The sequence below is a fragment of the Epinephelus fuscoguttatus genome, linkage group LG15, assembly GCF_011397635.1.
Source record: "Epinephelus fuscoguttatus linkage group LG15, E.fuscoguttatus.final_Chr_v1".
Lineage (NCBI taxonomy): Eukaryota > Metazoa > Chordata > Actinopteri > Perciformes > Serranidae > Epinephelus > Epinephelus fuscoguttatus.
Window position 1 is genome coordinate 13,268,375 of NC_064766.1, and position 22,341 is coordinate 13,290,715.

The following is a 22,341-nucleotide window of genomic DNA, read 5'->3' on the forward strand; positions in this document are numbered from 1 at the left end:
TGCCATATCAAACTATGTACATTATTTATCACAAATAAACATGTTTCAACAATTAAATTTGATCAGGGTTTAGACCTTGTCTACTTTTGCGTTGGGATCGGCTGCAGACTGACTTGGCAGAGATGGCTGCCATCTTGTTTTTACATGGGTTAGTGTATTGCGCTCTTACTACCACTAGATGGCACAAAAGAGTATCCACGATTTCGGGATGACAAAGTAGCAGGAAATAGAAATACTAAAGTAAAGTAGCTCAAAATACCATTCAAGTAAATGTAAGTAAGTAAATGTACTGGAAAAACCATCTCTACAGTGGTCAAATAATTTGTCAATTGACCGATCTGTCATCAGAGAATAATCACTGGATAATTGGAGTAAAGTAAAACTACCGAACATTGTCTGGTTCCTGCTTCAGTTAGGAGAATTTGTTGCTTTTCTCCATACATATCTTTGAAAATTGAATATTTTAAGTATTCCTACATTTGCAGATGTCACTTTGGACTCTGGTAAATAAAAGGGACATTTTTCACTGTTTCCTGTCATATTGTAGACAAAAAAAAAAATGAATAAACAATTAAAATAATCTTCTGTCAAGTGCTGCAGCCCTAAATCTCTATATACATTGTTGTATGTGTGTAGAGAATGGTGCCTACTCATTGTTGTTTTGTTGTTTAAATAGGGAAAAATAAATCAGTAAAAGACAGTGTTTTTCTTACTTCCTGAGGTGTTTGAAGAGAGCCTGCATGGTGTCGTGGTTAGGTCTGGGCAGCTGTCTGACCAGATCTTTGATGGACTGAACTCGCTGTTTGTAGTCTGGAATCTCTGCAGCGGAGAAAACACAACATTCATCAAAGTCTGATGTGAACAATCTGGATTCATCAGAAAACAACATGCATTCTTATTTCATACTGTGTCACTGATGCAATGTAGGATAGAGTGCACCTTGATGCTAGCGGTTTATGGCCCCTAATCACTATGTGAATGGTTTTCTGTGTGGGGTTTGGGGGCTTAAGAGGTCCATGCAAGTTTCTGTTAGGTTTCCAAACTCAGTAATTTGATTTTAATTCCCAAGTGGACAGTAAAAAAGAATAAAAGCTCAAATCAAATGTTTCACAATCAGAAAATATCAATGCATTCAATTTAAATTCTCCAAGTGAGTAACAAAATCTGTAACAAAAATCTCTCGGTAAGGAACTCCTGGAAAAATGCTTATTTATCTGAGATTCATGACAATGAGAATGTTGGCAAAATGGTGGCTAAAACCATTGTGAAATCTATTGAGTCCAGACTGTCTGTGTATGCAGGCTACATTTCAAAAATACAGACAATACATTCACTTTAGAGTGTGAGTTAATGCATGAATAAATAGATACATGTGTGGTACAGCTGTGTGTGTCACATACTGATGGCGCTGACAAAGTCATGGAAGAGAGCGTAAGAGAAGAGAGGCTCCGGCAGCTCTCTGAAATACATCTTTAAAGCTCCAGTGGTCACATGGATGTCCTCCCACTTTGCGTCTGCCAGGTTCACCTTCTCATCTGGACACACACAAAACATGTCCACAGATACTTACAAAGTCCTATGTGACCAAAAGAAAAAAAAACACTGCAGAAATACAAATGAGAATATTTCCACATTGTTCTCTATGTGTTTCCAGAAAGCAGTAGCTTACCATGATTGACAGCAAAGCGTAGTTTTTGTATGATAGCCAGGTTGCCACTAACTCTGTACAGCCCGTCTATGCACAGACCTGCAGGGGATCATGGGAGGAAAACATTAATTAGTTCAGTCATATCTGCAGATTATTCTTATGGTTTGTTTCTTTGCGTCAAGCAAAAGAGGAGAATCATAACAGTCCACACCCGCCCTATATGACATGACCTGTGTTATCTCAAGGCAGTAACCCCACCCTTCTTTTACTGCAGCTACATTAACTATCATTCCCTTCTAAAACGGGTGCCGTGACACATATGAACCCACCATTATTCTCCACGTGGTCAATGCACATCTTGACAAAGATCGGTACAGTGCCGCCCTCCCGGTGACACAAACTGGACAGACTGCAGCCGAACACCTGATCTGAAGACACGGGGAGATAAAAACCACGGTCATAAAAGTGTCCAAAGTCCATGTTTTGTTGCAGCGTGAGTTTCATCGACACCTCCTTGTGCCTTATTACTTTATATTAGAGATAAAAGGACAGTTTTCTTTCTGTGGGCTCTTTAATGTCATGTAGGCTGAACACATCGTGAAACAAACTTTTATTACTGAACTATAGAACAAGAACTTTTCCTGATTCCTGTGAGCAAACTGGCTCATTGGATGATATGTAATATAAAAACAAGATATAATTAAGGTTAGCGCAGATGGATTTATGTTAAGAAGCTCTTAAACCTGTGGTTAAAAACCAGCAGCAAATGTACAGCATCGACCTACAATAGTTCTATATTTCATTAAGGTAATCTGATAGCAAAACTTGACATTTATTGATTTCACAAAAGAAATTAATCAAACTTTTTGCTGCCTATAATGACTTTTTTAATTCCATAATATCTCAGGAACTATAAGAAATGCAGGAGAACTGAGCCTTTTTTTTTTTTTTTTTACAAATATGAGAAAACGTCTGTGGTTCTAAGGGGAACTCATTGCCCTCTGATACCTTTGATGTATCCCTTGTCTCTGACGGCCTGCAGGGTGGGACGGCGGGTCAGGAACTTCTTCAGCTTGTGTCTGGTCTTCTTGTTGTCCGAGGCATCCATGCTGGCGGAGGGCTTCATGACTGCAGAGGAGAAATGGGACAGGACAGCGTTGTCCACCGCTCGTCTCAACACACTGATCGACATGACGGGCACTCAGTGTTTGGAGGAAATGAAACTGATATGCAGCTGTTTTATAGTGCAGGTAGGGCACATGACAAATGACGATTTCATTTTCAGTCTTGTATAATGGACAGTATGCATCCTTTTAACCCTGTTAACATATTTGCTTCTTTACCAATTAATTAAACTGTGAAAACTCTCATTTTTTTGTTTCACAGAAATGTTTATGTAGTACTTTACTTTTCAAATACCACCACCACTGTATGTGTTCATTTATCTGTTCAACATAGTGCACAGACCTCGGCCTTTCTTTGAGTCTCTGTGTTCTTTCTCCTTGTCATGTTTCTCCACACCAGGCGACTCCGGCATGTCCTCCTCAATGGCCTCATCAGATTCCCAGGCCTAAGACACACACACACACCCACAAACACACACAGATATACAGTAAGATACAGGTTATAAAATTTTTTATCTGCTGCACCTTTGGACTCAGAGCAGGAAAACAGCAAATTTTATCTGTCGATTATTAAGTGAGTTGACCTGAAAACAATGCCATCTCCACCTCCAGGGTTATTTCAGAAACAACTGTCAAATATATACAGTTTTTCCAATTTTAATTCTGTTATATTTCAGTCTCAATTTTCAAAGTGAGTTGAGTGGTTGTCCATGAATATTTAGTGTTACTCTTGAGTGTTTTAGCAGGGTGTGTTGCATTTTGGGGAAAATAAACATAACTATTGATTAATTGACCTGCAAACACCAAACACTTGTACTGTGTTTATCACACTACTGCTTATGTTAGTTTGCAACCTGCAATTAAAAAGAGTAGCTGCTGCTCAACTGATGATACTGCAGGGTTAACGGAAATCTGAAATAAAAGTGAACCATCTTTGGACGCTCTTTACTGATTGCATTATTTTAAGCTGAACAACAAATCCTCTAATTGTGGACAATTATGTTTCTAAACTAATCTTTACACTAAGTGCAAACAGAGACAAGTGTTGCCAGATTGGGTAATTTTCCATCAAGTCTGGCTACTATTCTATTTAACTGGGTGGATGAAAAACTGTTTTGGGCAGGTTGTGATAATTTGGGCTGCTTTTTGTCTAATCTGGCAACACTGGCAGGAGGCAGATGTTTTGGGACTGGGTGAAGGTGTCGGGTCCTCACATGAGTGCTGATGGTGTCCTGCAGCGCTCGGTACCAGTCGCTGACAAGGCCGTCGTTTTCTGACTGGATCAGTAGCTCCGTGCCCTGTCGAGTCTTCACCTACAACCAGGAGAGGCACAAAGTTATCAATACAGATCATCACATACACTCTGATTTATTATTTTTAAACCATCTTCATAGTTTGTTTTCTCATGTTAGCTTTCAGTAACAAACTCATGATACTACATCTGAAGGATTTTTTGTTAGTATTCAAGACTCTTCGGTGCCTTCTTTAATCATACAAGAAACACATATAGATCATCAAATCAAGGAAGATATCCAGGAACTCCTCCCCACCTCTATAACGTTCTTCTTGCTGGACTTGTCCTTGGAAGCCCATTCCACCGAGCCGCCCCTCAGATCCACAGTGAACTCTGGTTTGGACTGACCGCCTCCAAACTAGACAGAGAAAGAACAAGAGTCAAAGGAGGGCAGATTAACATGTGGAAGGGCCTGTTTATGTCTACTTCTTCACTCTTGACCGTTCAAACATGCAACAATCTGTGTAGATGAGAAAAATAAATGCTTCTTTGATAATAAAGAACACGTACACAGATATGAAACAAAGTGTGGATTCACTTTTCTGATCAGATCTTCTGCCAAATTAAAGCTACACCTTCCTGTGCAGCTATTTAGCAGCTGAGCTCGATTAAACAAATCATTGTCATGTTATTTGTGCCACTTCCATTTTGTGAGTGATTATTGATTGCTGGTTTTGTTGTTGTGGAGCGCTGCTGTTTGACTGACAACTGCCACACCAAAGAAACTTCTGAAAATGTAATCATCAAAGCTAACTTAAAGACATGCACATTTTCTATATTGTATCTTCGGATTTGGAGTTAAAGTAAGGGATATATTATTTGATGCATTTGCATGCTGGATTTAAATTCTCAAGATCAGGGAAAATGACCTAATGACACAATCAAACTTCATTACCATTTCTTTTACCCTGAGAGCTCATTAACTGCAGAGAAAACTTTGCAAAAACTTTAACTTTCAGATAAGCAAATGGGTCCATCACACACAACTAAAAGCTGAACATAATCCTCCACAGATCTCCATGAACTTTACAACTTCTACATTTCAAAGAAAACATCTCTGATTTAACCTCACAAACTCCATCCTGCCCTTTGAGGCCTATAATGTATAATAAATGTGTCTATTTAAAGTCAAGTCAAGTCAAGTCACAGAGTCAAACGATCGAGCAAACACTGACGCAGTAATACTGTCCCTAATCTTCGCCCCATGCCAGTGACTAATAACACACAGAGGGGTTGGGGTCATGACAGAAAGGAGGGAGGTGGCATGCAGAGGAGGAGACAGAGACAGAAGCACACAAAAGGAAGGAGGAAGCACATACAGAGGAGGCTCTGTCAAGCCCAGAGCAGCCAAAGGAGACGGCAGGACGTTTCTTAGCGGACGGCTTCCAGTTACTCAACAGTGACAGGAGAAATTCAGGGAAGGAGTCACTGTGGTAGTATGGCTGCATTGAGGGGGATGAAGACAAGGAAGATGGGGAGGGGGGGTGAAGCCAAAGGTAAAGAGATAAAGGCATGGAAAGAGAAGGAAAAGGAAACATCTAGAAGAGAGAAAATTCAACCCCATCTCCCGTCCAGTAACCTGACAAACCAGTGAGGAAAATAAACTTTTAGGCCCTGTGGGCATTATAACTGAACCCTGCAGCGCTATAAAGGCAAAGCTTTACATCTCATCATGTGAATGAACAGCGACTATTTCTTCATACTTCTGTCTACAGAGGATCTTGCTGTGTTGTTGTGAAAAAAGTAAAAGGTTCCTGTCACTAACCCAGCTGGTCCCGCCTCCTTGGCCTTTGGCAAATAGCAACGTGGATCCTTGGAGCACTGTCCAGGAAGAAGTCCAGTTTTTCCTGCAACACACAGTTCACAAACACTGTCACAGTACTCAGTAAATTTAAAACTGCAAAGACCATCCCACTACATGAGGAAGAGGTTTAACATGCTTCAACCACCTCAAAAGGACTACCAGGCTATTAGAGTAGATTAACCTTTTAGAAATGCCAGAGATTTAGTCCAAAGTGTACCAGAGCTCACAGACTTGAAGTAACAAACTATAGAAGAGGACTAATGCTTTTAAGCACTCTGATGAAGATGCACCTAGTGTCGAAACATTAGTCCTCTAATAAAGTTTGTTGCCTCAAGTCTGTGTTTCAGTACACTTTGGACCAAATCTCTGAGGTCTCTCCAGACCTTCCCACTATCCAGCATTACTTGTAAATATCAAACCTCAATTATTTTCAGATAGTGATTGCTATGTGTCCAAATATTAATGCTATTAAGTATAAAAAAACTTTCTTAGTGATAAGATGTTTCCTAATTTTAATCATTTAGTCGGGCAGTTTTCTAAAACTGTTTTGTATTAGGACAAAATATCATACTGACGCATTTGATAATTTTGTCTTATTTTATCAAATAGGGGGAAAAAAAGGGTTTGTACAAAACTGTTTTATATTTCTAACAGGAGATATCCCAAAAATGTTAATTTGGCATTGGCACTGAAACTGAGGTATTATACTGATATAGGTGCTGAAATTTTCAAAAAGATACCCAGACCTGTTCAGCAAAGGAACAGTAGGAGAATAACTCTTATCCTTCTAGCTAAAATACACACTCCTCACATTCATGGAACAAGGTTGGCCAAACACATAGCAATGATGCTTTTATTTTTATATATAAAAAAATTCTATTATTATTATAATAGAGTGTTGCAGGGATGATGTTTTTTTTTGTAAGCCAACACAGAAATTCGTGTCACCCTGGTTCCCTTGACAAAAACCTCTAATTGGATTACTGAAGAGAATGAGCTCTGTGGCACTTTTATAATTTTTGAAATATAAATGTAATCACCAGAAGTACAAAGCTAACATTAGGCTATGAATGAACAACACCTCGGTCGCATGACTTTAACATCACCACTACAACGAGGCTTTAAAGCAGTGTTCAGTGCGACGATGCTTTGTAGTCACATTTAGCCGCTTGTTAGCAACCATCTTTTTTTAAGACAAGCTTCAAAATTTAAAAGTGGGATTTTTACTAATGTATTATATGCCGTAGAAGAAAACGTGAAACTATCTTAAGCTTGTGTTAACCACACATTATTTTAGGCATCTAACGAATTTCCGGGTTTTACGACTCATTCCTCCAGCGCTCTATTGGAACATAAATGGTGACACATAAGCAGTACTAGACAAATAAATTCAGCTGTAAGTTACCCTGTGGAGAAGCGCTACTGGAGGTCAAAATCTTCACAGCGTACCTTTAAGACTAACTGCATCATACAGTATAATATCAACACTTGCCTACTTTTAGTCCGTACTACTCACCTTACTTTCTTGCCATTTTCCGTGATCTTTGTCACATTCAGAATGCCGCACTTTTCAGATGGCTTGAGAGAAAAAAAAGCAGGTTACACACACATCAATCACTCTGATTAAGAACCTCAGCAGGATGACAGCACAGAAAGCTGCTGTCAAAACTAAATATCGGTAAACAATAACAATGTGTCACTCCTTTGTATAACACCACCACCACCACCACCACAAAATACCCCGCCACCAGAACAATCACAGCATTCAGTCTGAAGGAAAAACATTATTCCAACTCAAGAAAAACAAGTGACTAAACACAAGACAGTGACATCACATTAAAATAAATACAAAGAAAGTTAAAATTAAAAATTAAAACCATGAATTCTTATCAAAACTACTTGTCCAGCATTTAGCTGGTGATCTTTGGATTGACACTTTAACACACAGGGGAATTTCTTGGGCAACCACTGCACCCAAATAACCCAACAACTTATTACGACTTTGGAAACGTTAACCATCAGCACTGCTTATTAACAGGGATTCTACACAGGCTCACTCTCTTACTGCAACTTTATTCCTGCTGTATAAAGGTGTAATAAATCAGACTATGTGAGATCAGATGACAAAGCTCATTGTAATACTGATACAAAATCCTTTGCTCTATTTATTTCAGATTTTCCACACCTGTGTAGAAACCCTGCAGTCAGGTACAACATGTGTGACTGCCTACAACCAGTGGCCGAGTTAAACCCTGCAGGACAGAGCCTAGTGAATGATGAAGATGTGATGTAAGGGGTGAGTACTAACAGAGGTGGGGGGCTTGGGAGACGAAGGGCAGGAGTCAGAGTCAGGAGAGGGGGGCTTGGGGCCCAGAGGAGCGTCCTAGTGAGGAGACAGGGATGAAAAAACACAGTGTCACATGGGCTAACAACAGAAGGTTAATGAGAAGATGATGAGAGGTTAAGGGGACACAGACAGCTGAAGGAGTGTGATGGCAATTAGCAGTGAGATTATGATTCTGCAAAGTGTGTCGAGTACCTGTGTGATGTCCAGGAGGCACAAGTGGATTATTAATTAGATGTGAAGGCAGGTATTTATCACAGCGCCCATGCTGCTACTACAAACTACTTCATCTTCAGTATTTTTTTGAAGACAAATCATTTCTGTACCATGGCAGCCAAATAGTTCATCAAGTTCATGATTGAGTGTTCAGTTTCTTGGTGGAATGATTGAAATGAACTCAATCAACTCAGGGAATCAGGCGAAAACAATTTCACATGAAGATGGGGATGCAATGATTACTCCTGTTGTGTGATTATTATCATGCACCCTAATTGTCTGCTTGGATTAGGGGACAAGCCGCTGATTGGTCGGCCCGACAGGCTACTGACTTGATGTTTGTACGGGTGGAGACGGGCAGAGCCTGAGCGAAAACGCCTGGTTTTTAACAGCCGCTGAAAAGCAATCAGTCTACACCTGAAACTCTGGACTCATGTCATAATGCATCCTACCAGTGAACACATCAGATACCAGCTCCATTCAGAACAAACTCATTATGTACAGTCCGTACATAAGCACAACTGTCAGGTGTCAAAGAAACAGATTATAAAATTTACTTTTCTGTTGAAAGTTTCACTGGAGATTTAGCAGTGAAATAAAGTGTTTAAAGTAGTTTGCAGATTTGGGTGTCAGACCTTGTCGTTGGGATCTTGGACATAAGTGCTGTGTCTCCACTTGGTGAGGACGATGGGCTCCACTTGTCTCCTGTCCAGACTGCGACTCTTTGGGGCGTCTCCAGGCAGCTGAGGAGGGGAGTGGTTGTACTGGAAGGGGACATGGATTCATACTGTATCAATGTACTGTTAATTTTATCTCATGCAAACCTGGATATAAGAAGTATGTATCCTCAGTTACAAGTGAACATTCATCTTAATCACAAAGTGGAGCAGCAGCTATGATACAAGCACAGCATCCCCGTAAACAGAAATCTGTGGCTAGAACCAACCTACTGAAATAATGCCAAATATTATAGACATAAAGTCACACTATAGTATCTCCAGTACAGGGACCGAGCTCTTCATCTTCAGAACGTTGCATTTCAGTGCTTGATTTTGGACAAAAAACTGCCGACCACTTTGATAATCCACTAATTATTTTGGTAATTTGGGAATGGCAAACATTTGCAGGTTTCAGGATTTACAATGTGAGGTGTCTCTCTTACTCATCTCGTTTTATATCATTGTCAATTGTCTCTTTGTGGTTTGGGGCTGATTATATGATAAAAAGAGTAACTTAAACAAAGGTTGAAACTTGTGCTGGACCCTATTTTTCCACATTATTTAGATTAACCCATAATAAAAAAAACAATCCTAAGCTGCACTAACTGGAGATTCTCTTTCATCACTTTGTAAAACAGCCAGGTTGATAACTGAGCAGGGCTATGTTATCATCAGTTTTACTACTTTTTACAGCTACATCACTTTATTTTTGGGTATATACAGTAAGTACTAACTTAAGTGTTACCCATATATATAAGTTTGAACCGTATACATCTGATAAAGGATTGCTACATAGTCTTACCTTTGGCAGCTCCCATTCTGACCTTGAACCATCTGCACTGTAGTAATATGGTCTGCCCTGCTCATCAACGTGTTTTAACCACTGGTGATGACAAACAGGAGAAACACAAGACTCATTCGTGTGATTCCTGATGTTACCCAAACATCTGTGCAAGAACATTTAAACTACTAACCTACAGACAAACTTAAAGGTTCACCCCTAGTCCAAAAATACATATTTCTCCTCTCATCTGTAGTGCTATTTATTAATGAAGATCATTTTGGTGTGAGGTGCAGAGTGTTGGGGATGACTAAAATAGAGATGTCTGCCTTATCTCCAATATAATGGAACTAGATGGCACTTGGCTTGTGGTGCTCAAAGCGCCAAAAAAAACAAAACAAAAACAAAACAAAACAAAAAAAAAACACACACATTTGAAAAACTCAACAGCAATGTGTCTTGATAGATATCAAGATCCAGTTATTCAAGATAATCCACACCCCTTGTTGTGAGCACTTTCATGTAGGAACTATTTTCTTTCTACTTGAGTGCACCCGCTAACTGTATCGCTATGCAGCAGAAAGCAAACATCTACTCATGGAAGAGAGGCTCGTGCTAATGGCAGCCATAGAGTGTAAAAATAATGGACGCAGCTACCGTGACGTCCTCCTCGGCTGAGCTGTAATGTAAGGCAGCTTGGTGGTGCAAGGTGAGATTCATTTAGTCCAGCAGTAGATGCATGCATGATACGGCTGGTGGGTGTACTGTGATGAAAAGAAAATAGTTCCTACATGAAACTGCTCACAGCAAGGTCTGTGGATTATCTTGAGTGATGATTTCTGGAAAAAGACATTGCTGTTTAGTTTTCAAATGTATTTTTTGAGCACCACAAGCCGAGTGCCATCTAGTTCCATTATATGTGAGAGAAGGCAGACATCTCTACAGCTGATTATATCCAACATTCAGCTACTCACATCAAACGATCTACATAAATAAATAGCACTACAGCTAAGAGGAAAAATATGTGTTTTTGATTTGGAGTGAACTGTCCCTTTAAATCATAGTGTTGTTCATAAAATAGACTATAATGCTGTGGAAAGTCCTGGACTGTAAGTCTTCACTTTTTTTTAAATCTACACAATAAATCAATTGTTTGGATGTGCATGTGTGATTTCAACTATTTCTCGATAAAGAGAAAGGGGCCGTCAGTGTGTTATGAGGGAAACTGTAGAAAACAGCTTGATATTTCCATCCTTCCTCTAGTAGTGATCAACATTTTCATGCTGCATGGTTGTGGAGGAAACATTTGAGTTGTGTACTGTAGGCGGACATATACCATAAATCAACCCAAAACGAGCTCCCACATGCATCCCCAGAAATCACCATAATAAAAAGACAGCAGATCAGCCCCGTGCAGCCTGTACCTTCTCATTAGTATAGTCGCTGACGTACAGTGTGTGACCGTGCTCGTCCATCTCCTCCGACCAGCCACGTGGCGGCGAGCCATACTGACTGTCTGACTGGCTAGAGTAGGTACTGAAGCAGGTGTCCTCCGACGACAGAGGCTGGAGTCGCCCGATGGAGAGCGAGAGGAAGGGAAGGAAAGACGGCGAGAGCGAGAGAGGGGTGGTCTACCATCAGTGCAAAGAGAGAACAGAGGGCATCTTTCACCATGGAGTCACAGGGGGAGAAAAGACAGTCATGCACCCAGAACCAGTAAATCATCAGGAACTACCCAACACCACTTAAATACAGTACAGAGGAGCAGAAGACCCACCAGAGAGCTAAACATCACTCATGTCCATGCTTGATTTTGGAGAGTATAGCGTAAATCTGAAGGTAACTGCTGCAGTGTGACAGAGTAATTAAAGTGACAGTGATTGCTTTGTGCCTGTAGGTGGCAGTGTGGTACAGATATTTAATGAAACAGAGGACGACTCGAAATCAGAGGCGACTCCCTAATGATTCAGACTAATCTGCTATGACAGAGTGTGCCTGTTCGTGTGAGTGTTTCTCATGAAAAACACATACTCATTCTTTGTTCATCAAATCAGTCAAAACTGTAATCATTTCAGCTACGCAAAAGACTGCATGTGTTTTTTTAAAAAAAATCATAGTTTTTCAATTATTCTAGTGAATCAATGTTTAATCAAGCTTCCTGTATGAAAGAACAAAAAATGTTCTCTCTAGGATGTTTTTTGTCTTTACTAATAACCTGTCAGTGCTGGAAGAACAATTCTGCAGATGCCTTGCTGTCTCTGCATGTACTGCATTGTTAAACACAAGCCACTCACAATATGTGATGAGGCACTTGCTTGCTGTGTTTGTAATCTATTTATTATTTGTCTCTGACTGATAATGATTTGACTGAGTATGTGTGCGCAAGTGTGTGAGTAAGTTCTTGTTTTCTATGCTTGTGCGAACCAGTTTGGGTTCAGAGTGACACCACTGCAAATTTTCAGTTAGTTTAGGGCAAGGAAAGTATAAAAGAAGGAACAGTCATGAACCAGATTAAAAAACATGCATTATGTGATGTTTACTGATGTTTTTATCTACTCAAACACAGTCACTGATGTCATATTTTCTTTGGCTAGGGCAAATATTTTCAATTGATTTCAATAAAATAAAGATTCTGAATGAACTGAATCAAAGAATTACGTCTGACATCACCATAGAGGTTAAAAGCCAATTTACACTCTTGGTGTCCATAAAGCAGTGTTTGTTATAAACCTTATCCCAGTCACACCTGCTTTCTGTAGTGATTCACCAGGTGTTTACATGTGTGAAATGACAGGGGACAGAGCGTTTCAAAAACTCTCGACTCCACATTTCTCAAATTCCTCCTTCCTCCCCTGTTAGTGTTTACACCTGAGCTGCACTGACTGCATCTGTGTTTGCTGTCATGGAGAAAAGGTGTGAAATGTGGCCATCTGTGTGTCACCTGTAAAAGCAATGTTTTCATTTTTGTAGCTTTATTTTTTATGCCTTATACCAACAACTATCTGTAGCATTATAATCCCCCCTTGCCCTCTCTCTTTGATGACAGCTTCTCGCCCCTCCTTTGAGGGTATCTGCTTTTAAAAAGTGTTTAGGACAATGAGTGCACTAACTGGAAGTTCTTCATTAAGATGAATAACAATAATCTGTGTAAGTGGGTGTTTCGTCCATCTGTACAGTACATGATCCGTACCTCGGCGCTCTCCCCTGTGCTGTGGCTCTCTCCTCTGGAGCTCCCAGTGCTGGTGTCCCTGGCTCGGGGCGGCTTCCAGGTCCTCTCCTGGGTGGAACGGTTGTAATAGAAGTGCCTGCCATTCTGGTCCTTGTAGGTCTCCCAGTCGCCCAGCACATGGAGTGGGGACCCGGAGGGAAAAGGGGGCAGGTTGGTCTGGGTGATCTTCAGTTCCTGGAGGTTGGTGTAGACAGGTGACTCGGAGCGGCCATGGCCTGACGAAGATACCGTCTGATGGGGAGAAAAGAAAGAGTGTGAGAGAGTGGAAATGTGAGTCATCTGTGAGTGCATTTAAGTCTGTTATATAAACAGGGAAAAGTTCCTCGACAGAGTGTGCTGTCAGAAATTCACAGCTTTCAGTGTAAATCAACAGCTGCCCATGCAAGCTGGCGGAGAATGTTATCTAAAAACACCCCCTAAGCGCACGTCAAACACTTCACCCCCACACTGTTAATGCCATGTTCCTACTGAGCTCCACATGGAGTCAGTCACTTCATCTTTGCAGTGTTGGTGCTGAACACTGTGTGGCATTGGAGAATATAGGAAATGACTGAAATGTGAAATATCTCTCTGTAGTTAAAGCTGACATGGATGTTGTTGACCACAGCGAAACAGAACATTGAATGGACGGGAGGACGAGAGGGGAAGGAAATGCTGTTGTTATATAACCGAGAGTGGCAGTGACCACTGTCAGGTAGAAATAAGGAAGTAAAACTGACTATCAACATGCACTGGTAAGACTGTTTGTCCAGGTTCATCTGCAGACAAAGCCAAATGTAGAATTCTTAGGATAAAAAAGATATACAAGTATTCAATTAAATACAGATCCACTAAATTGTACAGAAAAATTACACAATTACTACTTTTTCAACTTCTTAGGGAGACTTAAGTGATAGCTATGTATGAACGTTATAACATGAACATGTACTTTGCATAAAACTGATTTACCCAAAAACAGAATTCATACATAAGGGACAAAATTCACATACAGAATAAGAAAATAATCACCACAGTTCTCTTGATTCTGCAAGTAATGGTTCATTTTATTACCAATTTATCTGCTGAATGATTTGATATTTAAGTTACTAACTGTTTTTCGAGACCCAATCACAACATTCTGAAGCCCAAGGTCCTTAATTTGTCTGATTAACAGTAAAAAAAAAAACAAATTCAGTTCATTATAATGTAAGATAAGAATAATCAATACATCATCATATTTGAGAAGCTGGAACCATCAAATGTTTCGGCATTTTCGCTTAAAAAAAGGATCAAACAACTAACTGATTATCAAAATAGTTGCAAATTTACTTTCTATCAATTGACTGCTACGTTCGATTGCTCTTTTTAGAATTAAATTTTAATCAGAAGAAGTCTCTACAGACTGCAAACATTTTCCTGTTAATCAGGATTGGAAACCTGACCAACCACACACCAAATAATTATCATGATATTACTACTAAGATGGAAGAGCGCACTGTAACTATCACTTTGTCAGATGACCAAATCATCGACAATATCGTGGGCTGACAAAGAGTTAGTTAAGGTGGTGAATGTGGGTATGAATTACAGCTCTACTGATTGAAAAGTTACAGCCTGTATCCAGTGGAAGTACAACATTTCCACAGTTGTAGTGCAGCCAGCATGCTGCCTCTAATGACAGAGCATCCTTCTTCAAAAACCCTGACGCGCGACTGATCCAGTCAATGGGCTGCTTGTCATGATTATTTCATGCTGGCATTACAGAGACACTGCCTGGCTTCAGAGCGACAGGGCATGGAGAGAGCCATAAATAATGCCGGGGCCCCGAGGCCTCCTAACACCGGCTCTGTGATGTTTTTATTGCATGGGGATCAATAGGGATGAAATATGCAGGAGCTGAGCAAACAGCTGGAGGTACCCAGAAGAATCGAATATTCAGTGGACTAAATGAAGACTGAGAAGTGTGCTGTTCGATACAGTATCACAGCACAGCAAAATAAAGGTGGAGAGGGCATATATTATGTATAATATATAGCCTATATTACATAATTTACCAAAGTTTCCCTGCACCTGAGAAGACCTGAGAAGCAAGAATTTTAACAAAAAGTCGGAGGCAAAACGGGGAAGCTCTCTTTATAAGTTCTACCATTGAACCATTAAGCAAAGCACTAGACTTCCTAAAAAAAAAAAAAAGGCCATCTTTTACCAGAAAAGCTCTGTAACGCTGTTGTGCAAAAACGGTAGACTGTGAAGCAAGGTGCAGCTTAAAAGTTAAGTTATGCTCAAATTAAAAGATATAAAGTATTACCTCTGGTGGCGAGCAACTTGTAAACACATCATCATCTTCTTCATGTATTGAGATAGCTCGTAAAAAGCTTCTCCTCAATCGGATAATTGCCATCGTCTGTGCTTAATATTTTGCCTTGCATGTACTGCTCACTGGTGACACTGCTCTGAGGTCTTCCTCTATAACGCTGAGTGAACATGTGATTTAGTGCATGGACCTGTCAAAGGGGAAGTCTGGTAGTCAATAGACCGTTATAAAAAGCCTGTCAGGTAGTATCCTACTTCAGTGGCGGCCACAAAACCACATTTTCCTCCAAAGGCTGTTCTGAAATTAAACTTCACTTAAGTGGTTAAGAAACTCAATAAACTTTCCATAAAAATGTTTAAAGGTGTTTCCCCAGCAAAGCTACACAGAAAACATTTTTACCAATTTACCTGCAACAGCATCGAGTGGATTTGTGGGGTGTTAATCACAGAAAATCAGTTATCAGTATTTAGTCTTGGCTGCTCAGATGTACGGTAATATTAGGCAATCTGCTCCCTTTCACGCTTTTATTCAAGGGAGAAAAAGTTAAAGATGACACAGAAAAAAGGTTTAAGGGTTTAGATACAGCAGACTACAAGGAGAATATTGTGTTTTTCGCGGGCAAATAAATGTCTCATGTCCTCAAACGGCACCTTAACAGCAATTTCAAGAAGTAGCCTTATTGTCAGACTGAGGAAACGTTTAGAAATGGATTTATAAGCCACAACGTTGCGAAACCGCCTCCGTTCATGTTAAGCCTGACCATAACAACCACTAAAACTGCACTTATGTCCTCCAATGACAGCAGCAATGCAGGCTATGTCAAATAACAGCACTCATTATGTAACCAAAGGCTGCACTGCCAGGTTGGCTCATTAAAAATGCACAGGGTGTCTTCTTGACTCAATTACAGCAGCGGTATATTCCTGCGCAGCTGGTGCTGGACATCTGCTGTGAACAGACTGACCACCTAATCAATACTGAGCTCTAAAACCACTGAACCACAGTGGGACATTAAGAGGTTGACCTCTAACATTGAGGGAGCTGTTCTCTTTGAAAGTACACCGCGCTTTAGTCGAGGTTGCCAGGCGTACAAGTGTTATCATGTACTTCAGAGTCGAGAAGTGGCAGGAGTTACTGTGGGCGTCCAGCAGGGATATGAAATTAAAAGCCTTGATCTTTTTCTGCTTAGGTTATGAGAGGTGGTGAGCAGCTGGAGAGACATAAAACTCTCCTGATTTAATCTTGAATTTTAAAAAATATGGACTGCTTTGATAAAAAGTCTGAGGTACAAGCCCAAGTATAAATGTGAAAATATAAAGAGAACAAGGAGAATACAACTTCCAAGGAGTATCTCAGTAAAAATAAAATCCAATCAATGATCTAAAAATGATGCTGTAGCTGCATGCTAATGCTAATATTCACTGAAAACTGAAGATCAAGCTTCATAAATCCCTGACATGACAAACCCTTTTGAAAATGGATGAACTGTTAAAGTAATTTATCAAACAAAAAGGTTAAACATTATCTGTTTTTTCTCTTTGTTATATCATGACAAATGACGTATTTTGGGTTTGGGACTGTTGGTCGAACAATACAAGCTATTTCAAGACAGCACTTTGGGCTTTGGGGAGTTGTAAGACATGTTTCTTTCTATTTTCTGTCATTTTATAAATTAGAATGATCACAAAATCTGATTGTGTGGAGAAAAGATACTTGTTTAAGACCCCAAACTGAGTTGATATGACTAATTACAATACTGATCAGAAAGCCTCAATTGGCAGAAGTCGTCTGCAACCACACATGTACTGTACAGTCTGCAGTAAGAAGCACTGAGAGCACACTACACTGCAGCAGCCAAATAACAGTTCTGATTGCAGCTCAGCACTCACTCCTAATTTCCTATTTCAGGCTAGAGCAGGAGTTAATGGGTGGAGAATAGGAGGGAATGGAGAGTGACGCTACCAGTTCCAGATAGGAGACCTGCATAGTCTTATCGGTGCTGCCTGCAGCTCTGCAGTGGAATAATAATCAACTGGTCCAGTGTTCTTCAGTTGGAGATAAACCACATCACAGCCAGAGAGGAGAAGAAGAAGAAGAAGAAGAAGAAGAAGAAGAAGAAGAAGAGACGGAGAGAGAGAAATGGGAGAAAACTAAGGCTTCAGGCACTGAATGCATCGCAGCTAATATTAGACAGAAATGACTGCAGATGCTTTAGCATCACAGAGTTTATATTTGGACTAGTCTGGTGTGAGATTCAGAACGCCGTGTTCATTTTATGCAAAGCTGCTGTCCCAATTCACATGAAGTTCAAGAGTAAAACTGCTGGCTTGCTTTACTAAAAGCAGAGCAAAGCTGGGTCCTTTCACTGTTTGTTTCGGTTGTGGTTTCAGGGGACGCGTCGGTGGTGTTGGGTCTTTTGGTTTAACTTCTGATCACTTCCTTTCTCTGACCAGTGGTTCAAACGCAAGAAGATATCCAAAGTAAAATGTGACACAGAGAAAAGCACCAAATATCTTTACTTAGGAGCAGCAAATACTTTGTAGTTTTGCTGTGGAAAAAAACAACTTAAATGGGTCAGTTGATGACCCAATTGATTTATCGGCTAATCATCTCAGTAACAACTACAGTATGATAACCAACATGCATTCTAAAAAACTAAAGTTGTGTATATATTCCGCAGACAACATGTTAAAACTCCTTAGCTGATACCAAACTACCAAAAAAACGTCTTCTCTTTTCTGGCCACTTCAAACACAAAGAGAAAGTCACAGTTGTGCAGAGGTGCAGGTATCAATGTCCTTTAGGTGGCAGCCTGACAACAAACTTGTGAAGTCTGAAAAAGGGTTGGCTGGTGACAGAGGAGTTGGAGGTGGGGCTCCACATGTTCACCTCCTCCCTCCTCCCCTTTTCCTGTTAGACACTGATGAACCTGCTCTGCCACATACCTGCAGGGAGCTGGGCCAGAAAACATACACACTAGTAAACATACACACACTTGCTGCCATCATGCATGCGCGTGAGTTTGACTTATACACAAACTTGTGCAAGTTAGCACATGTACAAACGTGCCTGCAAAAGAGAGAACGCCTACCTCTTTTCTACTTCCTCGTCCATTCAGTGTTTAGTTTCACTGGGGCAAAGTGGCACAGCAGTTCTTTGATGAGAGGCCACCAAATGACATACATTGCATAACGTGAGTAGGAAATGTTTCTTAACATTTCCTTCTCTGGCAACACTTTTTCCTTTGCACGTGGGACACAAGTTTCATCTTAAAGTCGGTCACTTTTTGATTAGGATCTGGACAGCATTCCCAGAAGGTACAAAATGTGCTCCTGAGGCAGGTAGTCTACTGTACATACACCTTATACATCCCAACAAGAAACACAGACACCCCACTAAGAAAGCCAAATAGCTAACTTTAATTTAGTCCAACCTTTTGACTCATACTGTAACAAATATCTATTAAAAATAATTTTGAATGAATTACACATCCTTCTTTCTGAGCTGAAAAAAAAAAATGCGACTGTGCAGATGGTTCTGTTAAATGCCACCTCATTCCCACGTCACATACCAGTTTGCAATGGAAGCAGTTACTAATATAATAGCACTAGGTGCTGCATTAATTGCCTGATGTGGGACAAATGACCAGTGAAACCAGTCAGGAGAGCATGACGGAGCCTGATCGAAACCGGAAGAAAAGAGGTTTTATCAAAGTGGAGTTGGAAAATGGCCAAGCTTTCTTTCCGGGTGAGATTACAGCACAGATGTTATCACACTCAAAAAGCCTCTAAGGTTTTTGAATTTATTAGCTGTTTGATTGCTATTTTGATATGTCAAGTTTCCAGGCCTGTATCTTTATTTCTAAATCTGTCTTCATTTCTCCGATACATATCAATGTTGTAGGGGGGAGCACTGAGAACATAAAAGAAAGAGAAAAAGTTACAGATGATAATAAGTGTCCAATATACCAATAATCATCCAGGAGCACAAAAAGATAAAACATTAAGACTGAGTGGCTTAACCCAAAAGGATATCCCTTAGAGACCCTTATGAACCTCAGACTTAGAAAAATCTATGTCCATTACGGCCTGGTGTCTCATTCAGTCTGGTCTGAGGTAATCTCACGAAATCTGACTGAAACGAATAATAGGGAAGAAACAGTGGACAAACACGCTGCAAGTCAACACAAAAAGGCTTTGAAACACTGGCACCACCCAAGGCAATTATGCAACTCCAAAGCAATTACATTCAACAGGAGAAAAGAGGAGACAATGCAATGCAGGCAAAACACAGTGAATAGCCTGAGGTGAGTTTGAGCCCCGAGTGACCTCATGAATCTCAGACAGGAAGCGGTGACCACAGGACACTTCACAGGCAGATACAGATAAATGCGGAAACTAACCCATGTGGTTTTGGAACAATTTTCATTCATTCACACGTCTCCATATACGGAACTGAGAGAGTGCTTTTGAATATTGTAAGAAAGGAGTAAATTGTTGTATGAAATATCACAAAGAAAATAAAAACAACAACTGATTTCGGGCTACAACTAGGGCTGGATAGGCCGGATACTGGCACTGATTTTCAATCAAATTGTGATTCAGAAAAGTCTCAACTGGATACATTTCAATTTGAAAAAAAAGGACTTACATTAGATATATAGGCTACCAATATTGCATAGATAAGAAAAAGCCTTTTCGATTTGTCCTGGATCCTGATACCGGTTAATCTTTTTATTTGACAAAGAAGCAGCTATCATTAACATCAGATTGTGACTAATAACTGTTTTGTGCAGGTTATAATAATTCAGTTTCAACAAAACAAATGTTACACAACCTAGCTGTAACATTTACAACATATAAACTATAGTCGAATGAATACTGGATCATTACACTGACAATTAAATGACAATTAATTACACAAAAATCCAGCTACAGCCGCAACTAACCGTATTTATGATTAATTAACCTATTAGTTAATCATCATTTAGTTTACAGTAAAAAGGTTTCTAACTTTTTTTTTAAATGCTCATAAGCTCTGACACAAACAACAGACAAAACTCACCAAATAGTTGATTAACGATAATAGAAAGCACAGAAAAGCAACAAGTCTTCACATTTGAGAAGCTGTCCTTTGTGCTTAATAGACTACTAGCAATATATTCCATTATCAAAACTAATGTCAGTTTATTTTCTGTCCTTCCAGGGTATCAATTATCATCTCACTGTTTCAGTTCTAAGTTGACTGGTGTCTAAAATTGGCCAGAGTCCATATTATCAGATGCACCAACTTGCCTGTGATTGACACCAGATGCATTCAGGTAATTTAACGTTATAGGCCGACAAGTTGTCTGGTACAGTTTTGCCTCCTTTGTGATATTTTGTGACATGTGCATAAAATCTGTTTGGAGTGAAAAGGAACAAAAGAAAACAGTTTCTTTGTTCTTTAAGGATCTACACAGTAACAGATCAGAGAGAAGTAATGTACGGTGCCCTCTTTTACATAATCTTCCCTGAGTGTAACATCACTGAAGTCTGTCAGAGAAGTAGGTCCACAGAGGAATCCTGGTCTTGTTCTGAATCTATCTCTGATCTACTCGTGTCTCTACACGAGCTGCAAATAGGTCAAATGTAAGACACAGCAGGAGGGGGAGAGAAAGCAACGAAGGGAGGGATGCAGGGAGGAACGCAGAGAAGTTGCTCAAAGATGTTCATTTGGTTATGTTTCATTGAGATTTATCGTCGAACATTTATAGCACCTTGTGACGCAGCTTGATCTGATTAGAAATAACATACGTGAGAAAAAAAATAACATTAAGTAGTTTAAACAGCTGCTCTCTAAGCAGAAGCTTGTTGAAGATACAAGCACATTAACTGACCAGCCCACGTTACTTCATAAATCCACTGTTACAACAGTGACCCATGATGGAGCTGTGTGTGTTTTAGCAGGTGTTCAGACTGAAAACAGCCTTGGGTTGAAAAACAAAGCAACGCCATGTGGAGGAAGGCATGCTGTATCAGACATTGAGACAATGAAGTACAATCCAGGAAGAAAAATAAACCCAATAGTTTGAAGGTTTATGAAATATTATGAGGGAGGATTCAACTGGAAGTTTCTATTATTTTATCTTTCACTGTGATGGGAAGGTAGACAGTAAAAATGTGGCTTTAAGGTAACAAAGTACTGTAAATCTACGGGCGTTGGCAAGATGGTGTTACATTATACTGTGGCAGGAGCTGAGCCAGGTTCAACTCAGGGCTGAATTTACTCAGGCAGGGGAAAAGTTGGTCTGATTCCTCTTAGTAATAAACCAAAAACCATGTGGTGCAAAATTAGAATTTCCTGTTCACCTCCTTGATTTCAAAGCAGTACGTCACATCTTCTCCAGTGTATGATTCTCTGTGAGGACTTTACACACTGGACTGGAATGTGTGACACAGAGAGTGAAAAGTGATTAGAGTTGGCACTGCCCAAATGGAGGAGGAAATTAACTCTTCCAGATGTTAGCATGTGTTTTTCTCTTCTGTAAAATGTATGAGCATATGTCTGTCTTGAAAAGCAGCTGTCTGGTTGCTGCTGTCTTCTCCACAGGGGGAAGAGGGGTGTTCCCTGCAGGCCAGGGCATGATGCCTAAAGCCATAGTCACTCTTTTTGTGCAGAGAATCTAATTTTACAGAAAGACGCTTGGTTTTCAGACACCTTACTGACATTTTTAACCATAGAGATTTAAAACAAGTGAGTGGGAAGGAGCTCAGTGTTGCTCAGAGACATACTTCCCCTCACTAGGCTTAACACTTTTCTCATAGTGATAAAGACTTTCTTAGTAGTCTAAAAATGGCTGTGTAACATTCTCAGAGTTGACTCAGCTTTAAACATATGATCAGTGCTG

General features: G+C 40.0%; 1 protein-coding gene across 10 annotated transcripts in view; it reads right to left on the reverse strand.

Moving 5' to 3' along the window:
* LOC125901607 (rho GTPase-activating protein 12-like) overlaps positions 1-22,341 on the reverse strand; it is a 60,480-nt gene that overhangs the window by 1,618 nt on the left and 36,521 nt on the right. The window contains exons 1-17 of one of the 10 annotated variants that reach the window (XM_049597341.1): positions 15,447-15,603; positions 13,121-13,390; positions 11,355-11,561; positions 9,952-10,032; positions 9,066-9,194; positions 8,763-8,825; positions 8,179-8,253; positions 7,387-7,448; positions 5,832-5,913; positions 4,323-4,424; positions 3,987-4,085; positions 3,116-3,218; positions 2,657-2,776; positions 1,978-2,076; positions 1,670-1,747; positions 1,401-1,535; positions 714-819 (exon numbers count right to left, since the gene is read on the reverse strand). In XM_049597341.1, the coding sequence (XP_049453298.1) occupies positions 714-819; positions 1,401-1,535; positions 1,670-1,747; positions 1,978-2,076; positions 2,657-2,776; positions 3,116-3,218; positions 3,987-4,085; positions 4,323-4,424; positions 5,832-5,913; positions 7,387-7,448; positions 8,179-8,253; positions 8,763-8,825; positions 9,066-9,194; positions 9,952-10,032; positions 11,355-11,561; positions 13,121-13,390; positions 15,447-15,539 (1,904 nt within the window). In that variant the 5' untranslated portion in view covers positions 15,540-15,603. Of the gene's footprint in view, positions 1-713; positions 820-1,400; positions 1,536-1,669; positions 1,748-1,977; positions 2,077-2,656; positions 2,777-3,115; positions 3,219-3,986; positions 4,086-4,322; positions 4,425-5,831; positions 5,914-7,386; positions 7,449-8,178; positions 8,254-8,762; positions 8,826-9,065; positions 9,195-9,951; positions 10,033-11,354; positions 11,562-13,120; positions 13,391-15,446; positions 15,604-22,341 lie in introns of those variants that run through there. The other 9 variants (XM_049597333.1, XM_049597331.1, XM_049597338.1 and 6 more) reach the window with 9 other exon arrangements.